Source organism: Crocodylus porosus, unplaced genomic scaffold, assembly GCF_001723895.1.
Source record: "Crocodylus porosus isolate Cpor-Errol unplaced genomic scaffold, CroPor_comp1, whole genome shotgun sequence".
Classification (NCBI taxonomy): domain Eukaryota; kingdom Metazoa; phylum Chordata; order Crocodylia; family Crocodylidae; genus Crocodylus; species Crocodylus porosus.
This window is the reverse complement of record NW_017728949.1, coordinates 59974157-59991054: the sequence shown is the minus strand read 5'-3', so window position 1 is coordinate 59991054 and position 16898 is coordinate 59974157. Positions and strand designations below refer to the sequence as shown.

The window sequence follows — 16898 nt, the reverse complement described above, 5'->3', positions numbered from 1 at the left end:
ATTGAGGCAGCCGGCTTTTCAGAATGCAGGCAAGCTTGGGCCATCGTTCACCATAACCGAGTAGGGGAGGAAGCAGTCCATCACAGCTTCTTGTTCATTCTGCTTGGATCTTGGTGTCAGGTGCAAAACATGATAGTTAGACTACAAATTGACATTGCCAGATGAAGCAGATCAGCTGTGTCCAGGATGTGTCCCAGCACAGCTGATCTGCTTCATTAGGTAAGCCTGTTGTCCCACCCGTTGATCTTGCAGGAGAAGAAGCGTTGTCTTCCCTGCTTCAGGACACCCCTGGCAATCTCTGGGGTATGTCTCTGGAAGCAGGTAAACAGGGCAAGCACTCCCCAGGCTTGATGGGCCTGATCCTGTGCATGAATTCCCAGGGGACACGGGACTAAGCTCCTCAAGCCTAGTGAGCACCGGCTGGGGGCATTTGGAGAATGAGGGCAGCTCTTGGCTGCATGTGCTCTCGCAATGTAAAGCAAACAGACATTTGTTCTAATAAAACATCACAAATTACTACCTTTGCTGCAACCACATTGTGGCACGACAAAGGGCATGGACATCTATTTGCTTTCACTTTGTACTGCCATAAAAAATGTGATGGCAATGCAAAGGTGGTAAAAGACAATACCTATTTCTACCCTGAGTCTCTGGGTACTGGCAAGCTATGAGACGGGAAAGGCAGAAGGTAACATTGTGTGGGCCCCAAGAGGTAATTACCCTCTGTATTTTTAAGGGCTGTGGTAATTTAGTACCACTGGAAAGCACAGTTCCCCTCCTGTCCTTCTTTTAGTCAACTGGAAGAGGGTCATCTGTGGCACAGCATCTTCTGGACCAGTGCAGCTTACTCATTCTCCTTTGCTGAGACCTGTAAAAGCCCCATCTATCCCATGGGGCTTGTTCAAAAAAAAAACCCTTTATAAAACACTCATTTTAATTAAAGTACACATGTATTTTTCCAAAAATCTGGTTCAATAACAATGATATTAACTGTGTACCCAGAAATAGGCAGTGCTCCTAGGTAAGTTTGGAACCCCTCACTTTTAATCTTGAGGACATTATAATGGAAGTTTGACAAACGCTCCAAGTTTATCTTCATCCATTTTAAGAAGGCAACAATTCTCCTTTCAGGAAGACACAAGAACAGCGTGTGTCCACACGACTGCTTTCTGTTTTGCTCACACCACCCTCCTTCCTAGAAAAGAGGCTGTGGGTTGTGCCCATCAGGTTGCATAGTCAGTAGGACACAGAAACAATATGTGATATGATGTTTGAGGTCATTCTTTCTCCCAGGCGAAAGAATGATTTCCGTTGCTCAAGGAATGGTAGATTCAGCAAAACAGCAGCCACAGAAATAGTTTAGGAAACGACAGATTCGCTTGGGGCGATCGGAAGAGAAGCCAACAGAGCTCAAAATTGAAATTAGGTCAATCCCAGCACTTGTTTAGCAATTGCTGAAACTCTCTGTAGGTTTGCCTTCCACACACTTAGACTTTAGATCATTTGACCTGACATTGCTGCCCTGAGTTTGCATCTTTGTGAGAGAGGTCCTCTAAAAGGCTTCAAGTCACCCATCAGACACACTAAGCAACCACCAGGCTATTTAATTAAAGCCAGTTAAGCATTTAAATAAAACAAGCTGACAACTTCTAGATCCTTGACCATTATAATGGCCGAGTGCCTTTCTTCTGTGGTAGGCATGGAAATCGGAGCAGGTTCACGGTGACGTTAATGCCAGTGGTGTATATTTGCTGATCTTCTCTATTATAGGCAAAAATATTTTATTACTGTTTTTCTGTATTTTTTGGGAAACTCCTGGGTTTTTTTGCACATCTCAGCAGCACATGGCATCCTGGGGACTTTATTTTCCCCAGAAATAGCTAGAGTCAGGAAATTGGATTTCATAAGCAATTAGTGTATCTTGGTGTGACACATCCTACTGGCATGATTTTTTTTTTTTTCCCCTTCAAACTCTGGGCTGTAGATTTGTGCACACACAACCCTGTGTGCCCTTCTTGAGTGCCAAAGCCTGTGTGTATGATAACATCCATGTGATTTTAGGCTTTAAAGTGCCCAAGTCTCTTAGGAGGCAGGTGCTTTTGAGGCATTTCCACTCTGTGCTTTCTCTCCATATCTCCAATATAAAGGAGGGGTATCCTAAGGGTGTCAGGAAAAAATATAGCGTGCCAGTTGCTGGTACCCTTACGAGGACGTCACTTCCCTAGATCAATAAATGAGCAATATCATTCTCTGTGCATGAATACTAGCTGACTTATAAAGTGGAGGTTGTGTTGGATTAGTACAACAGCTTTCTGCCTCTGGAGACTCAAGCTCATATGTAAATTGGGTCACAGGCATTACTGAACTTGTCTGCCCTCCTAGAATCGAGTTTGTAGGGGTCATTTGTCCACATAGTAAAAATGTGGACTGTGTCATCTAAGGATGAGAAGCATCACAGAGACGCTGAAGGTCAGTATTGAAATCCACTGGCCAAGCTTTGTAGAGAAGGTTAGCTTTAGTCAGCTAACTATCAAATTCATCCCAAAATTAGAACCCAAAGCACAAGCACTTTAATTCTTTTTGCCTTAATATTTTAATTGCATAATAGTTGTCTTTACTGAAGACAGCACTTAACGAGCAGCTGTTGCCATGTGCACCTGGGTGTCACCAACAAACGCATTCACCAGTGACGCAATGTGGAATTTGTATTTGCAACTGGAGACAAAATGGCAGTGATAACTTGTGATAATAAAGAGGAATAGCCTTAATGAATGCTCTGGCAGCTCAAACAGCAAATTAGCAAGTACAATTAGCTCTGTAGTCATGAGAGAACATGGACACCAGCTGGATCCAGCTCAGCTAGCCTTAATGTCACCGTGTAAGATTACCTCCTCTGACTTAGGAACAAGGCAGAGGTTCCAGAGGGGGTCTGTCCTTTCATGCCGAGTCTAGTAACCATGAACACGTTATCGGATAATCGCGTGATCAAAACAGATCACCAATCAGGGCAACAAAATTGTGTGGGAATAGGTTTATGTGGAATGGGGTAGCAAAATGAAGAGGGGAAGTGCTGCATATCGCTGAGGCTCCTTTTTTGAGGAATTATCCTTGTGGCATGGTAGCCGCTGTCCTATTCCTCGGCTGAGCTAGCAGGACACAACAAGAAATGCAGAGCAGATGCTCTACATGTGAATCAAACAAGGTCTGAACATCTCAGTAACCTTGTTGGAAGCGGGCGCTTTCTCTGCATTTTCCCTCTAGTCAGGCACCAGTTTTGAGCCCTTCATGAACAAGGCGAATGCGGGGCTGGGGTGGGGCCCACGAATGTGACCTGCATGATGTCGTCTCCCCTGCAGATTTCTTATGTGCTTGGCTGCAGATGGCTAAATTCTCAAGCCCAGCAAGCTTTCCTTCCTCGAGCCTCTTATCCGCTGCCAGCTTGGGGACTGGCCCACTATAACAAATTATTCCATCATCTCTTCTAGCACATAAAGTATTTCTCAGTCTCTCTGCTGTCACCCCAGCAGGATGGCAGTGCCTGTGAGACATGCAGCGTTCTCTGGTCGGCAGCCGGCATGCGTAATTTAGAAGGGAACAGGATGTCTGTCAGTATTTGAGGCATCTCCTACCCCCTCCCGCCATCCCAAGCAGAAAGCTCCTTGATGTGTCATACTTTGCGCAAGCATCACGGAGCCCAGTACAAAGCTGTAACTGTTCGATTTGGTGTCATTTTTTTGTTTGTTTAAATCTCCTTTTCTGGTTTCAGCTCTGCATTTATGCTGGGTTTTTACCTGACCTGTTTTTTGATCCTGACCACAGCGGTGTTTGTTTCGGTCATTTATTCCTGCGTAAAGGTGAGTAATAAGATTTGTCTGCATAACACTTTGTTCATCCAGTGAGCTTAGCCAGCCTGTTTCTTAAGTTAACGTAGAACGTCCTTGTATTTTGTTAGCCACGCTTTCCACCTCATTTTGGATAGGCAGGTGCATTTATGTACTGCACTGCTAAGGGATATGTAAAGAAACCCCTCTTCTTTGATAGGACAGAGTGAACTGCAAACATGTGCTAAGGCTGGCATCCCGTTAGCATAGTTAGACGTAATCACCCACTCCTCCTGTAGATCAACACGTCCATTATATCCCTTACAGGCCCATCTTTTGGCATTAAAAGGATGAATTTCCCCAAACACTGACCCCAAGATGCCTCCCCCCAGACTTCCTGCAGAGCTGGCCATGTACTGTCCCCTGCTGCATGTGCATGTTTTCATAGGCAGATAATCAGACGCAGAGTATCATCAAGGAAATATGCCTTGAAGGGAAATAAAAGCATAAACATATATGGCTTTATCAGCCTTGCTCAGATGAGCACATGAAGCTTTCAGCATTCAGCAATCTTTTCTTTGATGCTTGGTAAGGAAAGAATAATGATTGTAAAAAAAAAAAAAATCTTAATTGTTCTTGGCCTTGCCTGCTAAAACTGTCATCTCTGTTGAGAAGGCATTGTTTGTGTATTCATGGTTTTGTCTTAATATATTTGGGCCTTGAATTCTGCTGTTATGATCAGTCAGTTGTGTTTGATGTTCCGCGGATTCTCCCTTTTGGAAACTCGGGAACATTATCGCCGTTCAGATCCAGTCTCCGTGGCTCGGGTCCAACTCTGCTCCTGACAAGCTAGAATGAAGTAGTACTTCGGCCTTGTTTTCCTAGAGAAGAGATAATCAGGTGCTGGAAGGTCAGGCAGATTATCTGCTGCTTTTTCATCCCTTTCTACTATATCAGTTCAGGCAGCAGCAGTCTAAAAGACTCAGCAGAATGATACTTTCACCTTGCTATATATATATATAAATTAGATTTGGGGTTTCATTTAAAATAGACTGTTCCCAGTGAGCCCCAAAAGGCTCAGACTATGTTAATACTCAAAGCTCAAGCTAGCTGGTTGAAACTTTCCCTAAGGTTTGCGACCACGTTGAGGGAACCTCAGTCAAAACCGATCTGTTCTCTTTGACTGCACTTGTTGGGACTATTTAGAGGCCAATCATCCTTTTGTTAGTTGATGTTGAAGTTTGCAAGCTACAGAAGAGAGTCTGAATGGGCAGGCGGGTCCCTCTGAACCAGGATATGGTGCCCAAAGAGGTGTATTAAACTTTTATGTGTATCCATTTTAAACTAAGGTTTGGCACATCTCTGGATGCCACGACTGTGTGCAGCGCTCTGCGAGGAACGCTCCAGTGCGAGCCAGCCTAGCAAGGGCTGCTGGCCGCGGCGACAAAGCGCTGGGAACGCAGCGCAGCACTGTGACATTTATACGGCGGTGGCAGGGAGCAGCCGTGCTCCATCACAACACCAGCCAGTGAGAGCCAGAGCTGCCGCAGCACCGGGCTCCCTCCAGACCAGCAGCCTTTGCAGCACTGCAGCGCCAGCTCAAGCAAACCTGGTTTGTGGCCTTTGGGTCTGGCTCGTTCTTGATTTGATTCGAACCGGCAGAGAGATTTCCCATGCGTTGGCTTGGATGGGCTGATGTTTGCCCAGGCTGACAGCAGTACTAGCTTCTCTGGTTTCATTCAAAGGCTCTTCCTATTTTTGTTGTATGGTACTGTCCTGAATTAATGATGTGTTTGTAATGCACGTGGGATTCTTCTGTGTCTCCGTGACCCTGGGAAGTCTGCTTTGTTTGCTGCTTTTTGCCTTGACTTCCCAAGGTCTCGTAAGAGGAGCTCTTTCTAAAAGTGGCTGCCACTGCTGGTTTTAGTTGAGACCTCCTTCCCTGACCAAATTATCTGCTTGGCTTGCAACAGTGGAAGGCGGAATAGAAATGTACCTTATAGACTAACTAAATAAGAAACATATAGAGCACAGGGTCACGTGAGCTTGAGTTTGCTTTGTCAGATGTTGTGAAAGGACAGCATAGAGCAGCGCATAAAGTGGAGGGGGTGATTTTGAATACAGAAGATGGGGAGGGAGATGGGGGAGGAGAAGTGGGGAGACAAGCAGGCAAGGAAACTGTCCATAGGGACAGCGGGGTCACAGAGCCTCATCCAGGTACTAGGATAAGAATCTGTGGTCCCTGTTGAAATCACACTTAATATAATCCAGCCTGCAGATTATTTCTTCTTTGGCAATTTCCCATTCAATTTTGCTGCCTGAGAACAACAGTCCTGAGGTCAGCAAGGCAGTGTTCAGGGAGGCTCAGGTTTTCTGACACTGGCTCTGTGCCTTTCTGCAGCTGATGTCAGATCAGCGTTTGTTCGTTCTTGCATGTAGTGATCTGTCTGATGTAGGCAGCAGATGGGCCTTGTAAACAGGTGATGGCATATATGATGTTGGCTGAGGCCCAGGCGAACAAATCTGGGATGCTACACCCCTTGGAACACATCTGTATGGGGCTGAATAGGCAGATATAGTTCTGGAGTCTGGGTTTTGGATTAAGACAGGGGTATTAAACTTGGGTAGGATCAGACCTACAGACTGGCCCTGCATGCAGCCTGGGTCCTGGAAGGGCTGGAGTGGACTCTGCGTGCAGCATGATCCTGCTCTGCCCCCCTCCCCCCTGAGTGCATGCTGCATGTGGTGGCTGCTCCAGGACATGCCACTAGATGCAGCATGGCGCCCATGTGAACTGGAGCAGGCACCACATGCAGCGCGCGGGGCCATCTGGTGCTCCCTGTAGGCTGACTGTGGGTCAGCTCGCAGACCCTCGGGCTGCACCATGGGCCAGATGCAGCCTGCAGACAGTATGTTTGACACCCCCGGTTTAAAAAGAAAGGCTGACTTCCACCTTTTTGGGGTTTCTGTGTTGGGTATGGCGCTCTGTATTTTGCATTGGGCGGGGGGTATTGTTGGTACTAGAGGGATTCGTTTTAGTTGATGCCTGGACGCAGAATGGCAGCGTGAGTCCATCAGGTAGTTGCAATTTATTCCACACACAAGAAGTGAGGGAGGCGATAACTTTCCTGGTGCAACTGTGTAGCTGATTGAGCACGAGGTTAATTAGGTCTCTCTGCTGTGCTGTTAGATGGTAAGTGGTCCGATCCCCCTTTTTCCCTCCTGTTGCACTTGAAAAAACTTTGCCGTTCCCTTTTTTTTGGCCGCCTCATTTCTGGCTTTGACAATTGCCAGCAGGCTTTTTCTGAGCAACTTAATTATGTTTTATTTTTTGCTGTCATTATTATCATCCTGCACTATGAAATTCTCCATGGACTGGAAGCTGATCCTGGAGTCACAGGCCCAGCCAACTTGGCTTTCCAAGTTCCTCCAGATATAATAAACAAGGGACTTCTGGTTCCTCACTGTGCTGTTCCATGAAGATTTGGCCACCACAAGATGGTGTTTCTTCCCATTAAAGCCTAGTTTCTGTAAGGTCATGGGAACCAGAGTCTCCTCTTAAATACACTGCTGACAAGCATCTGTTTAGCTACTAACTTAATAAGTCACATGTCTCCTGAAGCTCTCTTGCTCGTTCTGCATGCGTTGCACTGTGGTATTCAACTTCTTGGGCGTTTGCTGGACATGCATATGAGAGAGGCCAAACCGTACCCTTGGAGCTGGAGTTTTGATAGTGCAGCTGGTATAAATAACTTTGACAGACCCATTCCACGCCTTCTTCCTCCCAAACTTGGGTCCTGAAGTAAATTTTCACTTTGTGGATCTTTCCTTGCCAAGGGAGAAAAATAAAATCCACACAGTGAATTGTAAACTGCACTTTGTTTTTATGGAATAATAAAACACCCAATAATAAGCCAAAGAAATGGACTCGCAGCTCTCAATTGCCTCTGGATATTGACTTCGACGCCAGGCCTTGTAATTTGTGTCAGAATGACTGAAAGTATTGTATTGCAGATTGAAAATTAGAATTTAGAGTGGTTGGTTTTTATTCATTTTGTAACATAGATCAGAAATTGCACCCTCATTGCCAACTTTTCACGTCCACAAAGTATGTTAAAAAAGATGGTATGTGTAAGTATAGCTAACTGTCTCTGATCAGGTAGAATAAAGCTTTTGCCTGCATATGAGTGACCTAGACATGTCAGAGTATTGGGCCAAAAGAAATCTCATGAGGCTCAACAAGGACAAGTGCAAAGTCCTGCACTTAGGAGGAACAGTCCCATGCACCGGTGCAGGCTGAGTTTAAATGAGAATGAATTCAATTCTCAGAAAATCCATCCTGCTTTCCTCCCTCACGGCAGCCTTCATGGCATGTGGATTTGGGAGCTGAACCAAACCCTTCCCGACAGGACATGTAAGGGAGGCTTCACTGGGTGTATGCCATGCCATTGCATTAAACCCTCACCATCGCTTCTCCATTTAGACCCAGGCTGAAACAGAAAACAAATTGTATTTAATAGCAGGGACCGAAGTGCTGAAATAGCAAGAGGTTCAACTGGATTTTCACTCTTCCTTTTTTTGCTGCTTTTGTTACAACATAAGTGGCTGTTACTGTACAGTCAGGTTTGTAAAGGAAGCCTTGTTCAGTGGTTAGAGCACAGGCTTGAATGTCGCATTTGGATTAATGGACCAGTTCTGTCTGTTGTAGGTCTCTGGCCCGTCGTAGTGTCTCGGCCTCCGTTTCATTGCATGTAAAATAGAGGTGGTAATGCTTACCACGCCCATTATAACTCTAATTTGCTGCGGTTAGAAAGTCATTATTTTTTATTCTCCATTTTTTCCACAATGTATTTTATTTGACGTCAGCTGTTCCTCATTTTGCAGAGAACTGAGAAGGGGACTAGACAAACGTAACAACTGTATTGGCATCAAAAGGTCTTGATATCATCCTTTGCATCCTACCTGTTACATCTTCCTGCTTTGTAGTTGTAACCAAACTGTTGTAACCTGAACCCTGTTTCCTGCAGGGCTGAAGTTACAGCTAACTAAACTCATGTGCATTGTTATAGGAGCCAGCAAACATAACTATTATGTTGGCACAGCCGAGGCGTGCTCTTGAGTGACAGCTCCTTTCCTCTTTCAGAGTGGTTAAAAGTTGCATCTGCACATAGCCAAGATGTGTGCAAAGAAAGCATGTTTGTTACTAGAGTTTCTAGCTCGAGTTTCTTCATCTAAGTGTTTTGTTCAGGGTCCCAGGGTTGGTCTGAAGTTGATCTCATGTAGGAAGGGCTGCAGGCATCATACTCTTGTAGCCGAAGCATGAGACTGGGAGTTAGGGAGAAGCGACCAGTTCTGATCCACGTTGTGCCACTGTGTCCCGAATAGATTTGGGTAAGCGCTTTGTCTCTACACATCCTGCTGAACCGTGGGGAAACTCCTGGCCATTATCTCAGTTTCTCTGTTTGTCAAATGAGAACAGTTCTCATCTTGATCACTTTAGAGAACTGCTATGGGAGTTAATTTAGTGCATGTCCAGCCCTTGGAAGAGTGAAGCCAAGCCCTTAGTGCTTCTTCTTCTTAAGCTGTACTTGTTAAATAAAGAATTGCTACAGCTCCTTCAGTAATGGTAATTGGAAATCCTCTGCTAATTCCCCTGTTCCCTCCTCTGAGATTTTTTCCTTCTTTTTTCCCCCCAGAGAAATGCATTTTGCAAATACGGCTGCTTCTTTCCAGTTTAGCTTCTTAAAAACTCCACTGAAGATTCGGGCTGAATATTGAAACACCGTTTCATTAAAAAAAAAAAACACCCTCATTAGACTTCTAGATGCTAGAGCAAAAGTCTTGGTTTCTGGTTCTTTTCTTATCCTACTTAAGTATAAATTAGGAGTAGCCACCCTAAGGCCCATGGACATTCAGCAGGGCGTAGAGCTTACAGTGATGCCATAAATCTTAATTCAGTGTAGGAGTTTTTGGTGTTCTTTTAGCCACTAGAGTTTAAAGGCTGTATTGCTCCACGTGCCCAATTCCCAGTGATGTTGATGCACGCTGTATCCACAAGTCCAGGAACCACATGGATCCGAGTGGAGGGATTTTTCGTGCCCCATTGTCGTCATCTTCCTGAGACCCTGCTTCCAAAAGTACCTGGGCATACCCTGCCTGGTGCCATGTAAGAGGGGGTGACTGGTACAAGCTCTGAACATGTGGGTTGAAAATGAATTCAGCTCTTCAGCCCATCTCTCCAATCTTGGACCAAACTGAGGTCGCAGGGCCTGACGTTTCAGTTCAGATATCATAGGTTCTGCCATAGCAAATCTTTCTAGCTACAGGCTTGGGCAGCTTCCGTTGCAGATTAGTTAGAAATTTGCAAACTGATGGAGTTTCCATCTGGTTCAAAAGCTGAGGAGTTGAGTTGTGGGATATGAATGTGCAATACCAAATCAGAAAAAAAAAAAAGATGTGATAAGCACTATCTTGGCCAGCAAACCACAGACTAAACTGTGTTGCTCTAGAGTTGAACACGAGTCTCTACCAGCTTGAACTTGGGACCTAGGCACTGCAGACAATTCAGAGCCAAGAACTGCTGTAGTAACAGGGCCGTGTCATTTCTGCAAAGCAATCTTGTAAATAAAGAAAGAAATGAAATTACCCACTGGAGTTGTGGATGTCGTAGGACCTTGTAGCACAGGTGGTGGGTCATTCAGTGCGTGCGTCTGTTCGGTGAGAATTTGGTAGGACCCTGTGCCCTTCTGACCCGCCTCCCCTTCATACATGGGCAGCACCCCTTTCCCTGCTGGGAGGTAGGTTAAATAGTTGTGTGCTGGAAGCAGATGGAGTAACCTCTTTCAAAAAGCACAGCACCATTGCAGATGCCCTCTCCTCTCTCTATAAAAGTCCCCAGCTAATCCATGTTCCCACCATTCAAACGATTTTATAAATACATGGTAGGACCGCTGTAAGGGGAAGCAGGTCACCAACAAAACGTTGCACCTCTGAAGATGCAAGGATAAAGGATTAAAGGGAGAAGCAGGAGTTGCGAAGGATGCTGCATGCACAGTTGCATTGCAGTGCAGGATCGCTGTGCTGGTGGATTCCTACCGTCTCTAGTGGCTTGGCTGGTAGTGCGGCGTGCTGATGCAGAGAAGGGTTTGGAGCTAGATCAGCAGCCTTTTTGTTTAGCCCTGAAGTAATGATGCTCGGGAGCGTTGCAGAAACGGTGCTTTTCGGTCCATGGGGAAGGTGGATAATTCTCAGGCCTCTCCTAACGTCTGAGTTCAAGAGGAGTCTCTTTTCTGCTGCTGTGAGCTTCGTGCCATGGGCTAGTGAACAAATGGAGGTAGGAATGAGCATAGACAACTGGGGAAACAAATGGTTTAATAAACAGCACATTATCCTAACCCTGTAGGACTGGCCTAGCAGCACAGACAGTGCTTTGTGCTGCAGGGAAGCCTCTGGCAATGTTGCTTTTCTGGAAGACGGGTGGCCAGGGGAAGTCTGCTTAAGGGAGACATTCACTGTAAATCTTTCCAGTCTAAATACTAAGCAACACTTGGGGAGCCACCCGTTCTGAAGGTGCCCTGGTAGTAGCCAAGTGGTTAATTGTATAAAGAAGACGATCCAGTAGCTTAATTGTGAGAAGAGAGCTGGAAAGCAAGTGCCTGTCAGTGAGGAGAGAGAAGGTCCTGTGATCTGAAGCACGCTCTTTAGAAGGCACGGTTTACCTTTCCAAAGTGTCTGTGGGGTCTGCACCCTGTCCTGGGATACCGGGGACTTTGCACCCCCAGCCTTTTTTTTTCTTTTTGGTCCATAACCAGGAGCTAGAAGCTGTGAGCTGTCTGTGTTAGCTCTCGGTTAACTCCTCATCTACCCAGACAGGATATCCATGTTTTTCTGGCTTGGACAAACTTGTCTTCAGCTAGATCTGACAAGTCCGCAGGCCAGGCTGCCACAGTGCAGTCATGTTAATGAATACTTCCTTCTTCCAAAAAACACAGGGTAAAAGACAGGTCCTGAGCCAGTGCTGCCCCTTCGACAGGGGGACATAAGGTTTCGTTGTGACCTGACATACTCTTTATCTCACACCCAGCTGTTCCCAGCTCCACTCCAGACCCTCTCAAAGAAGATTGTTCAGTCCAGGACCAACAGCACCTTAGTCGGGGTCTGTGCCATTATTCTGGTATTTCTGTCAGCGTTCGTCAACATGGTACGTGGATTTTTGTTTCCCTCACCTCTTTACTCTTTTCCCCCATGTTGCCTGCCCGGCTGGCGTGCTGCATCCATGACCAAACAATTAACCTTGCGGTCACGTATGCCAGCATCCCATGTGACAGCGGGAAGACGACACTTCCTGCCGGTCCATGATCATAGCGAGACTGGAGCTATCCAGACACCTCCCTGGCGTCCTGCCGGGCCAGCTCTGGTTTTGCTTCTGTGCATGTTCACTTGCCTTCCTGGTCGGGGTCTTCGTGTGCCTGTGCTACCGGCCTGTTCCCCTGCGAGTGACATCTACCCCAGCACAAAGGGCTAGCACAAGGCTTATGCATCACTTTCACTCCCACTACATCCCTATTTTGAGTGAGGCTGAAGTGTTGGGTAGGCTTTACGCTGGCCTTCTGCACTGCGTTGAGCTTCATGCTGAGTGTAATAATGACTTAAAAGAGATTGGAAAGATTTTACTTTAAGTGACACATTTGGGCTTTTTTGCATCCCAGGAATACAGAATTGTGCTAATTTCAGTGTCAAAGAACGAAGCGAATGTTCTTAATAGTCTATTACTTACGTTTTTTAGTTTGCTGACTGCATTTGTTTTTAAAGCGTAACTCAATATTCTGCACCCATCTCAGGGGTTTTGGAGAGAAACGCTGGTTCTGCTTTGAAGCTCTGGGCTGGGAGCTGGATTTAAGTTGTGGTGTTCGCACTCGCGCGGCCCCCCACAGCCTTGGTGTGCTGTTAAAAAGGTGCCAAGTCACACCTGCTCTCCCCAAGCTCAGTGAAAATGCTGAGTCCTCCGCACTTCTGAGAAATGTGCCTGCGCATATCGCCGTGGCTCTGTTTCCCCATCTGGAAGAGGAGATAAACATGGTCACTTTGGGTGGGAGGTGCTGGAGAAGGGCACTGTTATGGTTAGTTTGGCGGCCTGGTTTTGCAAGAGGCTGAGCTATGGGTGTGGGGTTAGGTGCCAGTACCGTAACGATGAACTTGCGTGGGATTTAGACCCTTAGTCCCAGGCATTGTGCATCACCACCTGGAGTGCCTGGCCCTTTTGCCATTGCTAGCTGTTCTAACAATGAATTAGCACGGACTGGTATAAACTCAAATCTTAATCAGGCCAGTCACAGAGAAGGCTGGGTGGAAATCTGCTGGTTTCTTGCTTTGTGGCAAGTCAGCAGCTAGGGCCTTTGAGCCTTTGTGTAAAAGCCTTTCCCATGAAAGAGGCTTCTGCAATAGCCTTTGTGAGGTTATTAGCAAGGAGAGACCATCAGCGCATCCCTTTTTTTCAAAGCAGTAATTGCTACCAAGTGTAAATACAACAGTAACTGCACGGATAAGCAGCTTTATTATGAAAACTGGGGCATGGGATATATCCCGGTAATTTTTGTGTTGCACATTGTATGACCCTCCGCACTATCCTTCAAGGGGCTTTTTGATTTTTGCGGCTTGCTTTTTTTTCTGTACCTGTGCCTTTGTCTCCCCCACCACACACATACGTGCAACTGTTATCTGTTTTCCTAGTTCATGTGCAACACCGTGGATCTCGTCAGCTGTGTGGCCACCGAGTACAATGTCACACCAGACCATGTGATCTGCCTCATCAGCAACTCATCTTTCAACTTCAGCCTGGGCACCTTGCAGGGATTTTGTGATGGCTCCCTGCCCAACTGCAACTTCCCTGAGGTATTGCTTGAAAGAAGTATTTGCAGGCTACAGAGGTTTTAGACCTTGCTGTGATCTGTGCTTAGTTCCACATGCTAATATAAATCTCAGTGAAGCAGGAGGAAAGCAATTGCTACAGGAGCTGTCACACGCATTTCATATTGAGCGGTGCAGAATCGACGAGGGGTCAATATTCATAGACTCAGTGTGTCAAGTTATGTGCATAAATCCATAGCAAGGCAGCTAAATAAGTGGACTGATTTTTTGATGGCACTTGCAGCTCTGATTGAAGTCAGTGGGATGCGGCGATGCTCTGTGTATCAAGCCACAGCTGTTAGGCATGCACATCAACCCAGAAAATTCCTTGACGCTTGAGTAAGTGATACACTTTTATAATTGCTGGATCCAGCCACTTAGAGCCATGCTGTTATGACCTGATTTGTCAAAGTGCCAAAAAGCAGCGTGCATGATACCAGGGATTTCAGAAGATGAGGGCAGTCAGCACCTTTTGAAGTCGATTCATTTATGTACATAGGTGAGGTTTTAAGAGCCTAATTGTAGGGAGCCAGTTTGAAAGCTTCGGCTTGCTTGAATTCTGACTTTCTTTGGGTCACCAGGTATGAGCCATGGCTGGAAACAACATAGCCAGCTTGAGAGGGACTGAGTTGTCTGATTCAGAAATGCAAATCCTGTCTCTTTAGAGCTATTTTTCTTGTTACTCACATCGTGCAATGAGTATTTTTCATGCAGCCAAACAGTTCTGTGCCTGAAATCTCTGCCTTTAGGGCAGCTGATCAAGACACTTCTGTGATTTTTTTTAGGTCACAGCCATAATATTTTCTACCAGGTGTGGGGGAGAGAAAAGTCTGTGGTGCTGGCAGCCTCTGTATCAACGTCTTGGATTTCCTGGAATGATTCATGTCTCCGATAGCTTCGAGTCCAGTTATTTCAAGGGGCTATTGAGGCACTCTCACCACCCAGTGGGAGCCGTTTGCTGTTCCCTTGCAAGTCCACGTGACTTTTGCCAATGTCTGTCTGTAGAAATTGAAATTACCAAGGGCCGTGTTCCCTCTTCACTTCTGTGTTCAGAAACTAGAAATGCTCTCCAGGTTTTTCCCACCAAGCTGCAGCCTTGAGACCTCAACTCCTCCTGGGTCTTGGTGTTTTGTCAGCAGGAACGCCAAGCCCTGATCCCGCTGACGGGGCCCGTCGGTCATGGCAGCCGTCATCCACAGAGGGGACGTTTCCAAAACTGGCTGCTGACGTTGGCTCCTTACCTGAGACTCCAGGGGCCCGTCTGACCAGGGTGTCTGCACCCATAGCCTCACGCAGACCCCTGATGTTGTGCAAGTTTAACAGGGGGCAGTTTGGCCATGACTTACTAGACTTAATTATTAATGGGATTTAGTGACGGTATCCTGGGTGACCAAATATCTCGGCCCCCAGCCTACAAATTCGTTTAGCTCAGGTACCTGGTTACCAGTCCCAAGACTTATTTTTCTCTTGTGTTTTTTCCCCCCCTTTTTTGTCTTTCTGCAGTATTTTACCTACAGTGTCTTACTGAGTCTCCTGGCCTGCTCTGTGTTCCTTCAGATCAGCTGCATCGGGAAACTGATCCTCATGCTAATCATCGAATTTATCTACGTTCTCATTGTGGAGGTTCCCGGGGTGAACCTCTTTGACAATGCTGATCTTCTGGTCACTGCGAATGCCCAGTAAGTGTGCTTTCCTTTTACTAGATTAACTCCCCTCCCACTCCCCTGCTTCCCTGTGGTTTAAATGATGTGACGTCACTGTGTTGTGAGGAAGATTTGTATTCAGGGACCACAGTATTGGAGACAGAGAACCTGTGCAGGCAACATGAGTTCTCATAAATTAGGGCGTAATTAACTTACAGAAAGGTTGTACGGGCACATAGTACAGCCAGGTTCAAAAGGGGACTAGATCTATTCATGGCTATTAAACAAAACCGATGGAAATGCTTTCTCTGGCATCTCGATACCAATGCTGGTAGATGTATGGGAACAAATACTCTAGATATACCTGGTTCAATGCTTTCCCTCTAAAGCATCCACTCCTGTCACTGACAGAGACAGGATACAGGGCTAGATATGGACCAGTTGTCTGACCCAGTATGGCACTACTTGCGATCTCCATCAGTGTTGCTAGTCTTCACCTGATGGACATCTAATACTTGGAAATGGCAGTTCTCCTGGAGATGAAATTTGGCTCCTGGGTGAAGGATCAAAACGTGTAGTTTTTTTCTTGGCATGAGAGCTGCTGTTAGTCATTCTGATTGCAGGATGTATTTGGTTTTCAGTATACAGCAGACCAGATCCTTTTTCTGTTAGGCACCTATATAATGCACAGGCATCGAAGTATGGTCCTGTTTCACCCTGGTTGAATACCTGAAAAACCATGAATGCAAAAGCAAGAGTGGATCCTCCTCTTCTGTGCAGATTTTTGCGACTTAGTCACAACATGAAGGCATGCGACAGGGATTCGATTAGGGTGGAATAGGATTGCACTAGGATGCCTAAGTGCCATTTGGATGACTAACGTGTGGCATAGGGTCTGGCCCCTCTATTAACACACTTGTGCCCACCTTGGAACATGTAAATACTTAAGAATCGTTGGTAAAGAAAAAGGTGGGGGCTGAGTTTCACCTCTAAAATGTTGTTTTAAATCCAACTTTGGTTGGCGTTAATTTAAAAGAGTTACTGTTGTCTGACATCTGTTTATTGATCATCCGGTCACTGCTGGACAGGCAGCCACAACTCCGAAATCAGCACCGCAGTGGCATTAGCAACTTCAGCCAAGACTGAATGGGACTGTCCAGCCATCTCTCTCCCCAGGGAAGTGGCTCGGTCACTGATTTGCAGCGTAGGGCTTGCAGTAATGCAGTTGACCTCTCCCCTCCTTTCATTTCTCCTGTAACTCACTTAAGGAAATCAGAGGCTCACAATAGAGGAACAGCCCCCCCCACACACTCTCTACAGGGTTACATGACAGATTCCCTTCTTTCATTAGGGTCTGTCTTAATTATTTTCATGTAGGAGGTAAGTAGCCCACGCAGTTTCAAGCCTTTCTTGATGCCCGTTGATTGCTGCGAGTTGCACATGCCCAGTTTTCGGAAAGTTCCAAATCCCTTTAATTAGCAGCCCCACGATTTCGTGGTTTATGGGTTCTCCTTACATTTCCAGTGGA

The 16898-nt window shown here is 46.1% G+C and overlaps 1 protein-coding gene across 2 annotated transcripts in view; it reads left to right on the top strand.

Annotated features, from left to right (window-relative positions):
* The window catches only part of ADCY5 (adenylate cyclase 5), a 319280-nt gene that overhangs the window by 289751 nt on the left and 12631 nt on the right, over nt 1-16898 (top strand). For both annotated transcript variants that reach the window (XM_019553709.1, XM_019553710.1), the window contains exons 12-15: nt 3767-3854; nt 11905-12021; nt 13551-13712; nt 15231-15406. In XM_019553709.1, the coding sequence (XP_019409254.1) occupies nt 3767-3854; nt 11905-12021; nt 13551-13712; nt 15231-15406 (543 nt within the window). The remainder of the gene's footprint in view (nt 1-3766; nt 3855-11904; nt 12022-13550; nt 13713-15230; nt 15407-16898) is intronic.